This window comes from Panthera tigris, chromosome B4, assembly GCF_018350195.1.
Source record: "Panthera tigris isolate Pti1 chromosome B4, P.tigris_Pti1_mat1.1, whole genome shotgun sequence".
Taxonomy (NCBI): Eukaryota; Metazoa; Chordata; class Mammalia; order Carnivora; family Felidae; genus Panthera; species Panthera tigris.
In genome coordinates, this window is record NC_056666.1 from 116,775,316 (window position 1) to 116,796,181 (window position 20,866).

At 37.5% G+C, this 20,866-nt stretch overlaps 1 protein-coding gene across 4 annotated transcripts in view; it reads left to right on the top strand.

The window, feature by feature from the left end:
- The first annotated feature begins 8,818 nt into the window (after positions 1-8,818).
- Positions 8,819-20,866, top strand: part of NEDD1 (NEDD1 gamma-tubulin ring complex targeting factor) — a 47,449-nt gene continuing 35,401 nt past the window's right edge. The window contains exons 1-4 of one of the 4 annotated variants that reach the window (XM_042992959.1): positions 8,819-9,018; positions 11,732-11,875; positions 14,780-14,874; positions 18,970-19,086. In XM_042992959.1, coding sequence (XP_042848893.1) covers positions 11,740-11,875; positions 14,780-14,874; positions 18,970-19,086 — 348 coding nt within the window. In that variant the 5' untranslated portion in view covers positions 8,819-9,018; positions 11,732-11,739. Of the gene's footprint in view, positions 9,019-9,209; positions 9,406-11,731; positions 11,876-14,779; positions 14,875-16,204; positions 16,240-18,969; positions 19,087-20,866 lie in introns of those variants that run through there. The other 3 variants (XM_042992957.1, XM_007085646.3, XM_042992958.1) reach the window with 3 other exon arrangements.

Here is a 20,866-nt window from a genome sequence, read left to right on the forward strand (position 1 = left end):
CAGAACAAACTGGGTTCAGTGATGACCATTTGGATGTTTGTGGAAAGGAGGGAAGGAACAGGGGAAAGTCAATATTGACTAGCAAATGTCCGGGATGCTATGAAGAGCATTGGAAGAGAAAATGGTTTGGCAGAGAGCCAGTTGTACGATTTGGTAGAGACAGTAGGCAGTTGAGGATATGGTCTGCACTCAGGTGAGAGATTTAGACTGGAGATATTCACTTTTTATCCATTTGCACATTCAACAAACAACTCCTGAGGGTCTACCATATGCCAGGCCATGTTCTAAGCACTGGGAATACAGTAGCGAGAAAAAAGGGGTCAAAATTCCTATTCCTGTGGCTTGTTCATTCCAGTAAAGATACTAAACAACCCAAAGTAAATTAATGTATATACTGTAAAATGTCAGGTAGGTATGTGCTTTGAAAACAAATTTGGGTAAGAAGACAGAGCATGATGAGATGTGGGGATATTTTAGATAAGTGAGTCCAAAGAAAAGCATCTTTGAAGTGGTGAGTGGACATTTGAGTACAAACCTGATTAAAGTGCCAGGAGGAGCCACAGGAAAGTCCCAGGGAAGAGTGTGCAAAGAAAAGTCACACGGAGGGCTCCTGGGTGGTCAGTTGGGTAAGCTTCTGACTTGGTTCAGATCATGATCTCCAGGTTTTGAGTTTGAGCCCCGCGTTGGGCTCTGTGCTCACTGTGGGCAGCCTGCAGCCTGCTTCGGATTCTGTGTCTCCCTCTCTCTTTGCTCCTCCCCTGCTCACACTGTGTCTCTCCCTCTTTCAAAAATAAACAAACGTTAAAAAATTGGGGTGCCTGGGTGGCTCGGTCAGTTAAGCGTCCGGCTTCGGCTCAGGTCATGATCTCGTGATTCGTGGGTTGGAGCCCCGCATTGGGCTCTGTGCTCACAGCTCAGAGCCTGGAGCCTGCTTCTGATTCTGTGTCTCCCTCTCTTTCTGCCCCTCTCCTGCTCATGCTCTGTCTCTCTCTATCTCTCAAGAATAAATAAACTTAAAAACTTTTTTTTAATAAATAAACATTAAAAAATTTAGAAGAAGAAGAAGAAGAAGAGGAAGAAGAACCATGTGGGGCAGCAGGGTCCCAAAGGAATGTGTGGTGGCAGTTGTGGGGAAGGGAGGGTGAGGGAAGGGATGTAGATCTCCACATAACAGGACCTACCAGTACCTGAAAATCTTCAATTTTTGAGTATATATCATCTTATTTCCTTCTGAAACCAATCCTAGCTCTTTAGGCAGTATTAATTCCTTCTTCCACCAAGACTCCCCTGTCTAATATGTATAATAATATATATTATATATGATATGTTACATGTTATATATTATATATTATATATGTTACATATTATATATCATATATTATAGCATATATTACTTTGTATCACTAGTATTTGTCACCTTGGTATAATCTGAACTTCTCCAAGGTAGGGATGTTGTTCATCTTAGTGTGTGAGCTAACTGGCACAATTTTCTGGGAACTTGGAGGACCCACAAATGTGCATTGACAGTATAATAATAACAAACAATATGGCTTTTTGGCATATCCCTGGAAACCACTTATAAAAACATATTGTCTAGTTGCTCTGTCCTTCCTAAATCTTGATGCCTTAAAATATGGGTCAATATACTGCACTTAAATTTTTTTCTTTTTAAATTTAGTTAAGAAAATCAGACATATTGGAATAAGTTGAAAAGAGGAACATAAAACCAGAAGGCTAAAACAAACAAAAAAGCAGTCCCTTGTCCCATCCATCATCAATCACCCACTTATCACTGTCCCTAAGGCAACTTTCAACTTCTTTGCTATGTCTTTTGGTTTTCATCTCCATCTCTCTGACTAAGCTAATTCGTGATATTTTTTTTTTTTTCAGTTTAAGATTGACCTGTTAACTTTCCACCATGGAAGACAAGGAACCAGTTATCACGAGACCTAACTACACACAAATGCATACTTCCCATCTCCCTATCAACTCAAGATAGCTGTGTCATGATTTTGGTTAAATTAACATTCCATGTTCACTTTGTACAATTGCATTAATAATACTCATCACAGAGTTATATGGCATATTATGGTTGCTATTTCCATTTTTTTCTTTCTTGCCCAACGTTTTGTTTCCCTAGTGTTAGTTTTCTCTTATTGTGTGGCTCGTTGGTTGGTCTTCTAGTTTTTTATGTATTCAGTCATGAATTAAGCCCTTTACCTCCTCTCTCCCAGTTCTGTAAATCTCTTCTTAACACAATTAAGCATGTCAGATATGAATGTGTGTGTGTGTGTGTGTGTGTGTGTGTGTGTTTATTTTTGACAATAGCACTCCTGGAGACTTTTGACCTGCTGTCTGGGCTGATGGCTCTTTAAGCCCAGTGCATGGCTGTTATTCTGGAATTTTCCTTCAGTGGCATAGTGGGGATCCCTTACCTTTCTCAGTGTGGGTGCCCAGGCTTCCTCGTTCTCCATTTGCTCCTTGTTTTGGTGGAGCACCCCCTCAAGTAGCTTCCTTATAGGGTGCACAAGAGGTAAATTTGTTGAGACGTTATATTACTGAAAATGTTTGTATTCTTCTCTCATAATTGAGTGGTAATATGGTAATATTTTTGGTTAATAATCATTTTTGCTCAAAAATATAATGGAATTATGGGGCGCCTGTGTGGCTCAGTCAGTTAAGCAACCGACTTTGGCTCGGGTCATGATCTCATGAGTTCGAGCCCCCCATAGGGCTCCCTGCTGTCAGTGCAGACCTTGCTGCACATTCTCTGTCTCCCTCTCTCTCTCTGCCCCTCCCCTGCTCACTCTCTCTCTCTCTAAAATAAATATTTAAAAATATATATAAAGGAATTGTTCCATTGTCTGATCAATTCCAGTATTACTATTAAGAACATGGAAGTCATTCAAATCCTTGAAACTTGTGTAGTAACTTTTCTCTTTTCATTTTTGGTAATGTTTAAAATCAATCCCAAGCCAATATTCTGAAATCTGACACATATTTTGGTATCTCTTTAAAAAAAATAATTAATTTTGTTTTTTCTATTATAAGCCAAGGACATCACTTTATTTCTTAAGGATCAGGAGCTCTTAGTTCCTGAAATTGTTTTATTATTAAAAAAGTTTATTTTAATGTTTGTTTTTATTTTTGAGAGATAAAGAGAGACAGAGTGTGAGTGGGTGAGGGACAGAGGAAGAGGGAGACACAGAATCTGAAGCAGACTTCAGGCACTGAGCTGTCAGCCTAGAGCCCAATGAAGGGCTCGAACCCAGGAACTGTGAGATCATGACCCGAGCTGAAGTCAGACGCTTAACGGACTGATCCACCCTGGTGCCTGTTCCTGAAATTTTTTAAAATAAAACTTATTGAGGTATAATATACAAACAGTAAATTGCATAATTTAAAATAAACCCTTTTATGAACTTTGACAGATGTACTGAAACCACTACAAAAATCAAGGTAAAGAACATTTCCATTACCACCAATTACGTCTTTGACTCCTTTATACTCCATCCCTTCCTCTACCCAGGCAAGTGGTACACTGCTTTCTGTCATTATGAATTAATTTGTATTAAATCTAGATTGATAGCAGGTATAGGTCCTTTGAATTTATCTTTTTAAAAAATTGACATTCTAGCAATATTCACCTCATTAATGTCATATGGCTCTCTATTTAAGTCTTTAACTTCTCTCAGTAATGTTTTATAGTTTTTAATATGTAGTTATTGAATGTATTTTATTAATTTAGTGTTTTATTAAATTAAATTTAAGTATTTATGATTTTGGATGCCAAGCCATTGGAAATGGAATTATACTTCTTATTTCATTGTCCAATTGTTTATTGCTAGTATTTAGAAATGCTACTGTATTTTTGTATATTGATTTTACACAGGCCTTGCTAAATTTACTTATTGGTTCTAGGAGATTTTTTATGTATTTCTTATGATTTTCTAGTACACAATCATGTTGTCTGTAAATAGAGTTTGCTTCTTCCTGTCCATTCTGTATGCTTTTCTTTCTTTATTTCTTTTCTTTTCTCTTTTTTAAAATTTTATTTTTTATTTTTTAAAATTTACATCCAAATTAGTTAGCATACAGTGAAACAATAATTTCAGGAGTAGATTCCTTAATGCCCCTTACCCATTTAGCCCATCCCCCCTCCCACAACCCCTCCAGTAACCCTCAGTTTGTTCTCCATATTTATGAGTCTCTTCTGTTTTGTCCCCCTCCCTGTTTTTATATTATTTTTGTTTCCCTTCCCTTATGTTCATCTGTTTTGTCTCTTAAAGTCCTCATATGAATGAAGTCATATGATATTTGTCTTTCTCTGACTAATTTCGCTTAGCATGATACTCTCCAGTTCCATCCACGTAGTTGCAAATGACAAGAAATATTGATTGCCGAGTAATATTCCATTTTATATATAAACCACATCTTCTTTATCCGTTCATCCATCCATGGACATTTGGGCTCTTTCCATACTTTGGAATAATAATAATCAATATGTAATAATATATCAATAATAATTGATAGTGCTGCTATACACATCGGGGGGTGCATGTGTCCCTTCGAAACAGCACACCTGTATCCCTTGGATAAATGCCTAGTAGTGCAATTGCTGGGTTGCAGGGTAGTTCTATTTTTAGGTTTTTTAGGAACCTCCATACTGTTTTCCAGAGGGGCTGCACCAGCTTGCATTCCCACCAACAATGCAAAGAGATCCTCTTTCTCCACATCCTTGCCAACATCTGCTGTTGCCTGACTTGTTAATGTTAGCCATTCTGACAGGTGTAAGGTGGTATCTCATTGTGGTTTTGATTTGTATTTCCCTGATGATGAGTGACATTGAGCATTTTTTCATGTGTTGGTTGGCCATCTGGATGTCTTCTTTGGATAAGTGTCTATCCACCAAGAAAACCTAACAACTGTAAACATTTATGTGCCAAATGTGGCAGCACCCAAATATATAAATCAATTAATCACAACCATAAAGAAACTCATCAATAGTAATACTATAATAGTAGGAAACTTCAACACCCCACTCACAGCAATGGACAGATCATCTAAGCGAAAAATCAACAAGTAAACAATGGCTTTGAATGACACACTGGTCCAGATGGACTTAACAGATATATTCAGAACATTTAATCCTAAAGGAGCAGAATATACATTCTTCTCCAGTGCACATGGAATGTTCTCCAGAATAGACCATATACTGGGACATAAATCAGCCCTTAGTAAATACAAAAAGATACAGACGTGCATATTTTCAGACCACAACGCTATGAAACTTGAAATCAACCACAAGAAAAAATTTGGAAAGGTAACAAATACTTGGAGACTGAAGAACATCCTACTAAAGAATGAATGGGCTAACCAAGTAGTTAAAGAGGAAATTAAAAAGTATATGGAAGTCAATGAAAATGATAACACCACAACCCCAAACCTCTGGGACGCAGCAAAGGTGGTCATAAGAGGAAAGTATATAGCAATCCAGGCCTTCTAAAGAGGAAGAAAGATATCAGATATACAACCTAAACTTACGCCTTAAGGAGCTGGAAAAAGAACAGCAAATAAAACCCCAAACCAGCAGAAGACAGTAAGTAATAATACATGTCATATAATACATATAATATATCAGATAAAGGGTTAGTATCCAAAATCTGTAAAGAACTCAACACCCAAAAAAGAAATAATCCAGTGAAGAAATGGGCAAAAGACATGAATAGACACTTCTCCAAAGAAGACATCCAGATTTTCTTTTCTTTTTCTTGTTGGATAAGCTAGGGCCTCCAGAAGAATTTGAATAGTAGTTGTGAGACTGGACATCCTTGCCTTGTTCCTGATCTTAGGAGAAAGATATTCAGTCTTTAACCATTAAGTATGATGCTATCTATTGGTTCTTCATAGATGTTCTTGACCCGGTTGAGTTGTTTCCTTTCCTTTTATTTTCCTAGTTTGCTGAGACTTGTTGTTAATCATGAATAAAAGCTGATTTTTTTCAAATCCTTTTGCTTCACCTATTGACATGATTATATGGGTATTCTTTATTTTGTTAATATGGTGAATTATATTAACTGATTTGCGGATGTTAAACTAACTTTGCATTTCTGGAATAAACATCACTTGGCCATGATGTATAATCCTTTCTAAATGTTACTGGAATTGATTTGCAAATATATTTAATTTGCATACATGTATAATTGTTGTATATATGAGGGATATGAGTCTATAGTTATTTCTTATAATGTCTTAAGTTTTAGTGTCAGAGTAATACTATCCTTAAAAAACAAGTTTAGGAAATATTCCCTCTTCTTCTGTTTTCAGAAAAAGTTTGATTTAGATTGGTATTATTTCTACCTTATGTGTTTGATAGAATTCAACAATGAAGCCATTTGATCCTGGGATTTTCCTTGTGGAAGTGTTTCCTTAATTATGAATGCAAATTCTGTAGTACATTTAGGACTAATCATATTATTTCTTCTTGTGTCTGTTTTAATATTTGTCTTCCAAGATGGTTGTCCACTTTGTTTAAAGTTATCAAATTTATTTATTATAAACTTGTTCATATTATCCCCTTACTATCCTTTGAACTATCTTTTGTTTCTGTATTGGTGGCCTCTCTTTCAACTCCCAGATTGGTAATTTACGTTTTCTCTTTCTTCTGATTTCTGATTTCACTGAATTTTTCTACTGTTCATTTTCAATTTCATTGTTTACCATTCTAATCTTTACTTTGTGTAATTTGCTCTTCTTTTTCTAGGTTCCTAAAGAGAATGCATAGATTATTGACTTCGAACCTTTCTCTTTCTTCTCTTTCCCTTTCTTTCTTTTCTTCTTTCTTTCTTTTTGCAATATAGAAGAAATAGTTAATAGTATTCAGATCTTCCACATCTTTACTTATTGTTTTTCTTATTTGGATATTCTATCAATTACTGAAAGAATTCTGTCAAAATCTCCAACAATGATTCTGGATATGCCTGTTTTCCCTTTTTAGCTGTGACATTTATTCTTCATATACTTTGAGTTTCTGTAATTAGTCTCACATATATTTTTAATGCATATAGATTCTGGTTTTCTTGACACTTTTATTGTTACGATGTATCTCTTTGTGTCTAGAAATATCCCTTGTCATATCTAGAAATATTTCATGATATCTACTTTTGGAAAGGTACAAATGTTTATATAATGCATATATTAGGGAGGTTTTTAACATTTGGCTTCTATTGCTTAAACTTTACAGATCTGAGGTAACTATGCATGTAGACACAAGGGTAGGACACAAGAGTGACAGAACCGTCTCAAGAACATGTATGTTTTGATGAGGCTGTGGCACCAGCAAGGAGGGGCAGTGGAGGTTAACATTTGGCTCTTCATGCTGTCTTTTAGCTCTTGACTATACGACATATTGACTATATAGCACAGTCTTTATAGACTTATGGTTATGGGTTTAACTCCTGTTCATACAATTTCTTAACTGTGTGACCTTGGGCAAGTTACTTAACCTCTGTTTCTTCATATGTATACGTATAATAGTATATGTTTTTAGAAGGATGAAATTATATGTATAGTACACATACACACATTATACCTATACATGCATACATGTTTAGTAAAGTATGCATTCAATAAATATCTATTGTCATGTATGTTATATTATACATTTGTATTATATGACATGTATTATATTTTGTGTCAGATAGTCTCAATTTTCCTTCTGGCTTCAACTTTTCAGAGATTGTGTTAATTGTCTTTTCCTTCCCATTTGCCTCAATTCTCCCTGTCCCTAGTCCATTACTCTATTTTCTCATTTTCCAACTTTTTGGCAGGAAAATGCCAAAACTTTGACATTTGGCATTTGACTATACATGCCAAAATTGAATTTAATAAACTCAAGAACTGTAAACTATACAGTGAAGGCAGCTGCTGCTTGCTATCTTTCTCCGTTTGAGGCTCACCATCAATCTTTACATCTTGGTTAGGACTTCAATTTCTGCTCCGAAAAATTGCACTCAGAGTTTCCAAGTTATTTGCAACATGGGTACAAACAACTGGGGCTTATGTACCTAGTTCAGAAACCCAATCCTAGTTCTATCGCACACTTGCGATGAAGGTATAAAAATACTGTTTGCAGAAGAAATGCCCTATACGTATTATAAGTATGCTAAGAAAAATTGTCAGCAGAGCTAAAAAAAAAAAAGCTTTGGTATTGAAAACTCAGTTCAGACCCTCTTTTTTCCATGCTGAGAAACATCCCTTTCAAAAGAATTCCCAACCAGATGTTGTTTGATTTCATGACCCTGCAGCGCGATTAAGAAGCAAGATCAATGATTAGGAAGAAAGATCATGGGTTTTGAAGTCTGATAGCTCAGACACTTAGACTTTTGGTTATTTCTTAGCTTTTCTGAGTATGCCTTCTGGTTTGTAAATTGCATGGGGTATTATCTGCTCTTCATGGGTTCCTCTTCAAGGAAGCCTTTCCAAAACCCATATCCATGTTCATTTCCCTTTAGTACATCTTTGGTTCATCTGCTAGCTTTCCTTTGAAGCAACTGTCACAGTTCCACTTTTAGGTATGTGATTATGTATTAAGGTCCGCCTCCTACGGCGAACTGTAAGCTCCACGCGGCCAGGAAGAAGTGTTCACCGTACCCATGACTTCCAGGCTAAACTCATCACCGCGCACCGAGTCTAGCCTAGTGCCTGGCACACAGCGGGCAGCCAGCGAACAAACGAACCACAAAGGTGCAGAGCGCCATCGTTGCTGGGGTGTGGAGGGAGCCGCCCACACCCGCAGCTCCCGCCCTGCCCCTGGGGGTAGCTACCCGGAGACGCGGCCCAGCGCCGCCCCAGGCCCTGCCCCGCCAACCCTAGCCACCCCTTCTGGCAGAGCCTCTCCTCATGACGCCACTTCAGGGCGGGACTTCCGGCCGCCGAAGTTTAACAGTCCGGGCGGGAGCCGGAAGCCCAGCGCCGGAGCGGGCCGCGCCGTGGCCCCCGGTGTACCGCGGCTGAGAGGTGAGGTTCCGTAGGGCCCGGGGTCAGCGGGTGTCTCCCCGCCGCGTCCCTGCACACTCCCGAACCCCGCCCGCCCTCCTGCCACCCCGCGGGCGGGTCGGAGGTCCCCGGGCTGCGCGCGCCCGGGCCGGTCCGGTGCTTCGGACAGTTGTCGGGCAGGGGCGCGGCAGCGGGTTTGGCGCGGAAGTGCCTGGGAGCCGCGGGCCGGGGTCGCGCACCTCCGTCCGCGACCGTCTCCGGCTCGACCCGAGAGGTGACCCGGTCTGCTGGGGTAGGTTGGTGGCGGCTCTGAGGGGTGTGTTGCCCCCGAAAAGTTTGCCGCTTCTCCACCGGCCGTCTCCCCGCTTTTGTAAACCTCTCCAGTACGACTCGAATGCATTTTATAAGGTAACCCCAGTTGAGCAAGTTCTCCTGCAAGTAGAATGCACTTTGGGTGAATGAAAGTTGAAGAACTTTTATTTGTTGTAGTGGATTTTTTTTTCCATGTAGCCGCTCTCCCTGAATTACCGCCTTGTGTCTTGACAGCTCGCTTTGATGGGACCCTCTTTGGGAGGCTGATGTAAATGCCTCTCCCTTAAAAGTGCTCAGTTCTCAGCAGACTTGAGGTGGGTGGGCAGATGGTCCCCTTCCCCGCTGCACTTGAAGAGAAGGAAACAGACATTAAGTGACTCTGCCAGAGTCACTGTCACGTAGCTTTGGGACAGATCCTTTGAACCCACTTTTTCTGAACCCTGGCTTGAGTGATCTTTCCACACTACATCACACTGCTCAACAGGAACAGTGTAAGCTTATAGTAAAGGCATTTTCCAGTTGTGTTTGCTGGGTTTAAGAGATTGCCTTTCCAGCACTTAATTGTACCTTGAGTAGGGAACCAACATGTTACCACATGTCAAGGTGCCAAATCCAAACACTGCATGTCTACATTTCAACAGATGACTAAAGGATTTTAATTTTAGTAACGCTGTATTTATCCGATGAATGAAGCATAATGAACCGCATAAGTGACTTTTCTAGTTAACTAAAGTTTTAGTCTTTTTATAAACACATTTTTTTTTTTCTCTTGAGAATCAAAGGGCCCTGTAATTTATTATACCTTTAACTTAGCCTTTGAAATAGGGTATACTGGACATAGATGGGATGCTTTGTTGGAGACTTGGGACCCTGTCTGTGATATCACTAATACAGTGCTGTACTCTTATACCGTCCACACCAGGAAGGTGTAGAGGGTATATCTCTAGGCCCCCTTCCTTTCCCTGTTCTTCCATGCATGTATTTTTGAGGATTTTTTTCTGACTCATTATGCATTACTACTTGTTCTTAAAGTATCTGCCTAAAGCAGCTCCCTTGCCTTTTGTCTTTTAGACTGCCTTGGTTTGTGAGATCACTTTGTCAGAATTATGTATTTGAATTACATACTGTGAATAAATAATATGAGTGGGGGCATTGTAGACCAAGTATTGGTTTAGGGACTTAGTGACAGGCATCTCTTTTGGCTGTATTTGCTAATTCTGGAGTTATTTGGAAAAACTGAAGTCTCTGGATTTTGAAATGGCAGGAATGCTACATTTTATTACACATTTTAAAAAGATTTAGGGAGGTTTTTTTTTTTGTTTTTTTTTTTTGAGAAAGAGAGACAAAAAGTGTACACATGTATGCACAGGGGAGGGGCAGAAAGGGAGCGAGAATCTTTGATAAACCTAGTCTTTAAACAGACTTAAATGTTTTCTAATGTTTATTTATTTTTGAGAGAGACAGAGTGTGAGTGGGGGAGGTGCAGAGAGAGGGAGACACAGGATCTAAGCAGGCTCCAGGCTCTGAGCTGTCAGCACAGAGCCCGATGCGGGACTCAGAGTCACAAACTGCGAGATCGTGACCTGAGCCGAAGTCTGATGCTTAACCAACTGAGCCACCCAGGCGCCCCTGGAGTGAGACAGTCTTAAGCAGGTTCCATGCCCAGCACAGAGCCCGCCTTGGGATCCAGTGTCAAGACTATGAGATTATGACCTCAGCCGAAATCAAGAGTAGGGTGCTTAACCGATTGAGCCATCCAAGCACCTCAATTTAGGAAGTTCTATCCAGCAGTTATTTATTGAGTACACATGGTGTGCCAGGAACATTTCAAGACTGATAGTAAACAAGACAAAATCCATTTTCAGGATCTTTGTTCAAGTCAGGAGACGCCAACATTATTGTGAGAACAAGAGTTGCAAATAGAAAATGTCATGAAAAACATGAAACTGCATAATGGGCAACTGGTGTGGGGCTGCTTCAGCCATGGTGGCCAGGAAGGCCTTTCTGAGGAGACATTTGAGCTGAGACTAGAGTGAGGTGAAGGAGATGACCCTGGGAAATCTGGGGAAAGAGCGTTCCAAGTGGAGGGGGCAGCAAATGGAAGGACTGAGGCAAGAAAGAAGGCCAGGGAGTTTGGTAGCCCTGGGGAAGAGAAGTAGGGGTGTTACACCAGGGCCAGGTCCTATAAGGCATGTCAAGGAGGTTGGAGATCATTATAATTGCTGTGGAGAACCATTGGAAGGGTCAACCGAGAGAATATGATTTTAGAAGTATCGTTCCAGCTACCTGGTGGTGAGCACCCACTCTGGAACAAAAGTGGACAGTGGAGCCACTGGGTTTAGAGTAGATCCTTCATTTTAACTTTTTTTTTTGACCTATCCTTAACTGTTTTTTAAGTATAGTGTTTTAAAACTATTTGTAGGTGCAGTCATGCAGGAAAACCTCAGATTTGCCTCATCTGGAGATGATGTTAAAATATGGGATGCTCCATCTATGACATTGGTGGACAAATTCAACCCACACACATCACCACATGGAATCAGCTCAGTGTGTTGGAGCAGCAATAGTATCCTTTAAAAAAAAAACAAAACACTTTTTGTTAGGCTAAAAAAACCAGTATCAGTGAAACCTTTTGCATGTGACCAATAATATATTTTGCATAGCTATGAAAGCTAGATAGATACAGCGAAATAGTAGTTTAACAGTATATCATCATATGAATGTATGTACATATATATGCTACTGGATCCAGGCCATAGAATTAGTTTTCTTATCAACAGTTTGTTATTGAACCCAGATGGAATAAGGTAGGTAATGGTGGGAAAACTTCTGAAAGGTTTGGAATGAGTTTTTGCATCTACATTTGGGTATTTATGGATCTGGTCTGCAAATTAAAGACAACTCAAAGACAGAAGCAAAATTAAATTTAAAATAAAAATTAAAATTCTCCAACATCCTCATCTTACTGATATGCTCTTATATTTCTCTTCTTGTCTATGGTGAAAATAGCTTGATTTCTCAAAGAAATTGTCTACATTGAATTTTCCTCAGTTTTTCTATGTTTCTAATTTTCTCTCTCCTTGTCTTAGTAAGCTCCTAAATGTGGATAAAATGCACGAGGAAATGAAGTTTAGAAATCAGAACATTTCAACCTTGCACTTTTGACATTGGGGGCTAGATAATTCTCTGTTTGGGGGGCTGTTGTGTGCATTGTAGGATGTTTAGAAGCCTTCCTGGCCTTTACCCACCAGATTCCGGTAGCCCTCAGTAGAACCACTGCTCTAAACAAAGTGCTATGAACATGTTCTGTAAACTTGGTATGCTAGAAATTATCATTCTTTTGTGTAGCTCTTACATATAGACTATTTCTTAACGAATAAAGTTTTAATGTGTGTCTGATCTTATCAATACCAAAGTATTAATGTTCTGTTTCCTGATAAAAGTAAAAATATCAGAACTTTAAAATATGACTGATTTGTGAACAAAAACAAGTTTTCATGCCCAACCGAATTATTCTTGCAAATATGTAACAAAAATGATGAATTTTTTTTATTAAATTAAATTTACCTCTTTATCATTCCTTGATTTTGTATTAAAGTAGGAACATAAATTACTTTGGTGCTCTATTAATCAAACTCATGGCCAAGGGAGTACATTTTTGAAGGACTCTCCAGATGTGTAATTGGGGGGGGGGGCAGGAAGGAATGTTTTAAAGAGAGTGACAAATATGTGAGGCTGCTTCTATTATTAGGTTTTTATTATGTGTGGAGCTTAATTTCCCTATTATTTACTGTTTAAGAGAAAAATAGCAATTCTTGATAAGTTTTAATATTTTGGGTTTATTTTTATTCCAAGGAGTTTTATTAGTTAGCATCTGCTGATAAACCACTTAATGTTCTCAACAAAACTGATGTGATCGTGAGGTAGTGTGGGATGATTTTTGGAACCTGGTCTTATTTCTATATAGTTTTCTTGTACAAGTAGATATGTACAGGAAACTTTTGTATATGGTCTTACTTCTTTTTTTTTTTTTTTTTTTTTTAACGTTTATTTATTTTTGAGACAGAAAGAGACAGAGCATGAATGGGGGAGGGTCAGAGAGAGAGGAAGACACAGAATCTGAAACAGGCTCCAGGCTCTGAGCAGTCAGCACAGAGCCTGACGCGATGGTCTTACTTCTAATGAGGCTTTGATCTTGTCCCTGGAGGTTAGTGACTAAAGAACAGGTACTTCCCAGGCTCAGCTACTTGGGGTCCACTTAGCATGGATTCCAAGAACAGGATTAAGGGTGAGGTGCCAGGGAAATTGGTTTTTTGGCCCTCTTAGGTAATGTCCCTCACTTTCTCATGACTTCAAAAGCTACAAGAGAAATTAAAGGAGTAAGTATGTTACCTTTTCGTATTATCTTTGTTCAGTCCTTTTCTGTATTCTAAGGAGAAAAAGTAGCAGTAAGTAGAGGATGAAGCCAAGGAAAGGGAAATGATTTGTTTTTCTCAGTGCTGTAATATTTAGGTAGGAATGATATTTTTTTGAATCATGTATCGTAATAAAATCATAATCCATGGTCTATTCATGAAATAATAAATGTTATGCAAGCCATCCAAAAATAATGCAGGTAAGACTTTGCTTGTTAAAAAGCATAGATTTAAACTTCTGATATTTTAACTTGTTATGACTCTCAAAATTAGACTCTTGTTCTTGAGTATATCGCATTTAATCATTTTAATTTAAAAATACTTAATTTACATTGTTTTGTGTTTACTGATTGTTTTTGCTTATAATTTCTGTAAAATACGGTAATATAATTTTAAATTAAGTTAAATTTACTTAAAATTTAATTTTACATTGTTTAGTTATTTAAAAATTTAACTCTTCCATGGAATAAATAGTTGCTCTTTAACCACATTTATTTATATTTTCTGTACTTACTGTTATATTTATTGTTAATATATTTAAGATTGAAACATTCTATCATAAAAATTCCAGTTCTAAGAATATATCAGGCTTTATATTTTTAGTGGACGAATAGGAGACTAATGTGGATGTTTACTTCCTAGACTAAATTGGTACCAAGCACTGTGTTAATAATAAATAACTATCTTGAATGGTGTGTATAGATGAAAAGGCTGATTGATATTTGCTGATGTTGCTTTTATCATGATCTCATTCTTGAAGGATAAAATTAGACCTTCTGGCCTATTCTTTGAAAATGGAGTAGTATTTCACTTGGGTAAAATAGCTTTCAAGTAATAGCAAAGCCAGAGAGGATGGCTCTTCCCTGCGGTAGTAGTAAAGAGAATTAGTCGTAGTAATTAGTAACCTGAGCCATTTTTGAAAGCTGGTGTGTAAGCTATATTCACTTGCTTGTCTTAGGTTAGTGCACTTGCTTTTATCATAATAATTCTTGCAGTAATAGTCTAGTGATAGAGATGCTCACGGATTGTTTGATGCTCCATAACTCTTCATTTAGATAACTTTCTAGTGACAGCCTCTTCCAGTGGCGACAAAATTGTTGTTTCAAGTTGCAAATGTAAACCTGTTCCACTTTTAGAGCTTGGTGAAGGGGTAAGTGTTTTTGTTTTTGTTTTTTTTAACCTTCTATTAAAAATCTTAATTCTACTTGGGTGGTAACTGCTTCTTATGGTGCTTGCAACTAAATATAAATGTGTTGAAAAGTACTATTCTTAACCTAAGCTCAAAATAATACAATAACACTTGAAGAGGAGATAGGTACTGAAACATCTTTAGGTAAAATAATAGTGGATCCAAGGGGAGCAATCAAGGACTTAGGTTTTTTTCAACTAGTCACTTGCTTTCTCCATCTCTCTGTGGGAGATTCCTTGGTATTGCTGCCTTTTTTAAGCCTCACCCCTGGCTAGGTTACCAGGTGGATTTGGTCATAAGAGTCCTAATGATGTATCCCTGTCCTTTACTGACGTTGAGCTCAGGATCATCAGCTAATGACCGCTATGTGAAGGTAGCTTCTACTATAGCTTCTGTCCCTATGGTACTGAGGGGCCTGCCTGAGTCTCCCCAAGCTCTCCTAGAACAGAATGGCTTTGTCAAACTGAGCATTGGTCCCAGTGCATTTAAGTGAAGTTCTCATTGCATATTGTTTCTTGTTTTATAGATTAATCCCTCTGATTCAGGATAATGATGGTGTCTTCATTGTTAGTCACACACACTTCCTGAAAGCTATTTAAAAAAAAAAAAAAAAAAAAAAAGGTTTAAGTAAAAAGGTGCAAGTAGGTGGTAGCTTGTTCTTAATTTAAGTTTCAAAATTTTCATAGCAAGCCACAAAGCATTATGAATTGTCATAATTTTATACACTGGAATAGGTGAGGTAGTCCACTTAGAAAAAATAAAGGAGAACAATGGAATATGAGCTCATCTAATTTAAAAAGGACTTTAGGTTTCTACCCATTCTTTTTTTGGGATTGACCCAAGCATCAATTCCAGCCCACAGATGTTGGAGGCTGGGGCAGAGAATGTCTGCTAGGGTAGACATGAAATTTGAGACACACTGCCTATTCAAACTCAGTTAAGTAACATTGAGGCAGAGAGCATCCCTGGTTGATAAAAGGAAACTGTGTTCTTCAAGAGCAGGCAGAACATCTTAGTCATATTTGGATCTTTAGATACTATCAAAGGTGTCAACAAGCATTTGTTGAATTGGATGTCAACATCGAAACAATTTCAGATTCCTCTTCCACCACAGTATATATTGCGCTCCTTCTGTGCATTATGCCTCAGAACAGTTTGGGAACTGTGTTGTTGTAGTTGTTGTTATTGTTAAAGTATGAAAATAACAGATGATATTCACAAATGTAACACAGTTGTAAGGATTTTGTGAATATTCCATGTCAGTTGCTATAGTTAGTTCTCTTTCCTACAGTTAAGAAATGACATCAGAATACAGGTGGATGAAAGGTGAGGTTATTTCTTAGAATTTGAACCTGCTTTAATTTAATTTGCTTATAGGAATATTTTGCAAACAGTGGTTCCTTAGTGTTTATTAGTAATTTCTTGTAACATATTAGTGTGCTGATAACCTTTGCTTTGTAGGACCCAAGTCCTATTACTCACGTGCCATTTGAGATATTAGACCATTACTACTTGGGAAAATAAGATTCTGTCCTACTTACTTTAACACAATTTTTAGAGCAGAACTTTAAGTTTATGTTTATTTTCTTTGATTTTGTATTTTATCTCATCAGAATAGGCAATTTGCTATTAATAGTATTATAATGAATACGATAGGCTACTGTATAACCTAGACATTTGAACAGCTCTTATTTTAGATTTTAAAAACTTCACCCATTGCTTGTGTCTTAAGGTACAGGATTCCTGATAAGCACACAGTTTTCATTAATTATTTAAGTTCATTAGCTACATTAATAATATATCAGCATAAAAAAAGATCTTCTATCATCAGGGTAAGTCAGTTAAAAACATAGGTTTTGTTCCGAGTCCTTAGTAATTTGACTTGTTTTTGATGATTAAAGTTGTAATATATTGATCTTTGATGGACACCACTCTTATCTATTTTCTTTAACAGTTATTCGGAAAGCTCTTAGCAAACTGTCCTGATTAGTGGTGATAATGAGATTCTAAATCTTACTAGTCTGTTTAGACCAAAGTCAGTTCCTAGAACGGTGTCCATAAGGGAATTATAGCAACTGTACTGAAACACTGATATAATGTGCTCCTGATATTTTTATATGTGTTAGTAATTTTGACTCTCAGTCAGAAATTTCAGAGCTGGAAGAAACCTTGAGGGAGGGGAAAGGTGGGTATCTGTACCCTTTTAAGAATCCAGTGCTCTTGAAGGGGATTAAAAGTACACTTAATTGTGATGAGCACTAAGTAGTGGATAGCACTGTTCAATTACTATACTATACACCTGGAACTAATATAACACTGTGTTAATTATACTGGAATTAAAATAAAAAGGAAAGAAATGCTCTTTTGAGCATGGGGTGTTTTTCCAGATGCATGGACTCTTAAGGTGAGAATGATAGATCTTGTCCTCATTTCTCACTTCTTAGGTGAAGAAACATAGGCTTAGAAAGGTGAGATGACTTTGCCTAGACCTACATAGCTTGCCTTTTAACTTTTAGCTGAGTAATAAAATGTCCCCCTTGGAATTCATTTCTCTATTTTTTTCCCCAAGGCATACAACTAGAGGTGAGAGCAATTAATGTTACTGCATCGTGTATCTGAAGGTTAAATAGGAAAAATAACATGCAACATTGTATTTTATTGGTAGCATAGTTACTGATGGCACTACCAGATAGATGATGCTGGTAGATACTCATAGTGAGAAACTTGATAACTTCTGTATTTTTACCTACTTATGCCATAAATATTTATTGGGCATGGAAATGGGCTTAGTGATCATGAAACTGACATTCTGGGGGGAGATAGACAATAGACTACAGAATGATACCCAGATAGTGATAAGTTGTTACACAGAGAACTAAAATAAGAAATTGAGATAGCAGGTTACATTAGGAGGCCAAGGGAGGTCTCCTGTAGAGGTGGCATTGAAAGTTGCTGTCTATTGACCAGAAGGAGTCATTCAGCCAAGGTTTGGGGGAACTTAGCTTTCTAGGTAAGAATAGTTGTGTAGAAGCCTTGAAGCCAAAACAGGACTGTTATGTTTAAGTAATAGAAGAAGGTGAGTGTGGCTAGAGAATTAGTGGGTGATGAGGAAAATGGTGAGATGAGGTAGGAAGGGGTCAGAGGAATGGGGCTTTGAAAGCCAGGTTAATACGTTTGAAATTTATTTTAGGGCTGAGTGGAAGCCATTAAAGATTTTTGAATATGAGCGTTGTGATCTGATTTGCAGTTTTTAAAGGTCATCCTACTTGTGGAGCATAGAAGGTAGAGGAGTAGGGTTGGAAGTGAGGTGCCAGTTAAGAGGCTGCTGCTGTTCTGTGGAGTTGGGATTAGTGTGCTGGTGGCTGCGGTAGATAAAGAGGGGGGCCCTATGGGGTTTATGTTAGTGTTGGAGTTTAAAGAACTTTCTGTAGATGACGGGGAAGGAGTAAAGGAGTCAAAGTTAATTCTGGACTTTTATCTTGAGAAACTTAGTGGATGGTGTCTTTACAGACCTAAGGAAGAGTGTAGAGTCAGGTTCTCATGACCTGATGTTTGAGACTTGGGCTCCTTAGGGGGAGACTTTGTTGTGAGGCTTTGAGCACGTATCTTAACCTCTTTATATTCCCCATCTGTAAAATGAGGGGTCTAGACATTCTTTAAAGTTTCTTCTAGGTTTAGTGTTTTATGAGCTGTGGGTGAATCCTAACTCAATATACTCTGGAAGTGCAAGAGTAGATTTTACTGGGGGGAAATATTAAGGGCAAGTAATTCCTGATAGGAAGCCAGGACCTGCTGATGTTTCCTAAGCTTCCTCTGTTTCCTGTGTTCTATGGAAGAGAACATGACTCTGATTTCCTTGAAGTCCTTTTGAATTCCTTACAAGCTGTTGGATGCATGTGGAAGATGATGAGAACTGAATCTTTAGGAGAAGTCTTAGCTTGTTTATCACATTTAATTCAACAAATGTTTACATAGTGCTTACTAAGTGTTGGTTGGGAATTGGAAGTCAGCTCTGGGCCCTGTTAAATTAAGGTAACTTTCTTTTTTCTTTAATAGCAAAAGCAGACATGTGTCAGTTTAAATTCCACATCTATGTATTTGGTAAGTGGAGGCCTAAATAACACTGTTAATATTTGGGATTTAAAATCAAAAAGAGTTCATCGGTCTCTTAAGGTAAGCAACTTGTTTTTTAGAACATCTTACAATGTTTAAAGTAATTACCAAACTTTTAATTTTGAGCTCTGATGATAAAAATAAGATGCTTCAGAATTGAAGTGAGATTTGTTAGGGAAAATAAAGATGCTATTAGTCAGAAAAAATTTTTTGGTCTATTTTTATCTCCATATGTCACCAATGCATATTATTGGTGTTTAAAACTTTCCCCTTAGTTTTCACTTAGTCTACTCTTTTTTGAGTAAACCACTTCCTTCATTTTTTCTAAAGTATGAGTTGTTGTCATTAGAGATCTTTTTTTAAGTCTCTGAAAAAAATGAGAGTGGTTTTGGGATGGCAGTAATCGGTCTACTAATCAGAGTTGGGATTCAGCTTCTTAGTTCTCTACTGTATATGATTGCTGCTGTTTGTGTTATTTTTGTTTGTGTTTTCATCTTGGTAATGGTATTTTTTCTAAAATAATTTACTATGGATAATTAACATTTCTTTAAATGGTTAGCTTTTTGCAGTTTCACAGAATAAAAATAACCACATGAAAGCTTCTGGGTTATGCTTTTTTTGGGATTCTACTTTTCACTGTTGTGTACTTTTAATATTTGGAAACTCATCTTTAAAGTTATTTTTAATTTTTATATGTTTTTAAAAAACTTTTAATATGAAAAGTTCTGAACATTGATGTGTATACACACACATGCACACGCACACACATTCATTATCAGACTTTGATGATGATGAACTCATGGCCAGTATTATTTTATCTGTTCCCTTATCTTCTCTCTAATCAGATTATTATATAATCTCAACCTCAGATTATTTTGAAGCAAATGCTGGATGTCGTTATTATTTGTTCATGTCCGATGTCACTGACTTAATTCTTACTAGGGAAGTTGTATATAGAGAATGATTTTCTCTTAGAGTAATTAAAATATAATCCTGTAATTGCTGTTTAAAATGTTACCTGTGGAAGTTTATTTTAGGTATTAGCTAAACTTTGAAGAGAATTAAGGAAAATTCAAAAGTTGCCAAAATAAGAATAGTTAACTTTTATTAAGTTCTTTGGTATGCCAGCCACTGTGCATAATATACGTTTATTCTGTGTGTCTCAAGAATTCTGCAGATAGGTAGTGCTTGCTGTTCCTGTGTACCTTTGGAGGAGCTCAGGCTGAGAGAAGTTAAAGAACTTCTTCAGTGCCAAACAACTAGTATGACAAAGATGAGATGCAAACTCAGATTATTATCCATTGTTTAATCTTTTAAATTATGAAATAGTTGAATTAAAGCTATTTAGAGGGGGTATACATACTATGAGCAGAGAATGTTTTACAGAATTGAGAAGAGATTAGAAGTCTGTGGCCAGTTTTTGTCACATATTCTCACTCATTTTAGGAGCATCACTTACACCTCTAACTCCTACTGCATGAAAAATTCTACTTGTTTTTCCTTCCTCACTTTCCCCAATTACTCCAGATAGTTTTAGCTCTTCTCATTGTTTGCAACTCTTAGGGCACTTCATTGTTTGTTTTTTTTTTTTTGTTTTGTTTTTGTTTTTTTTTGGTTTTTTTTTATTCATTCAGTTAACAAGTATTTGACTAATTGTGATAGTGGGAAACCTAATCTTTCACTTGGGCTCTCTTCTCTGTGGTGCTCTCCCTGGTAACACAATTTTTAGCACTTGGTAGGTGCTTGTTGAAGATTTACAGAATGACTTATTTTCCACAGTTAAAATAAGGAAGACCCCTGCCTCTCTATAAAGTCGTAGAAATTGTATTGGACCCCATGT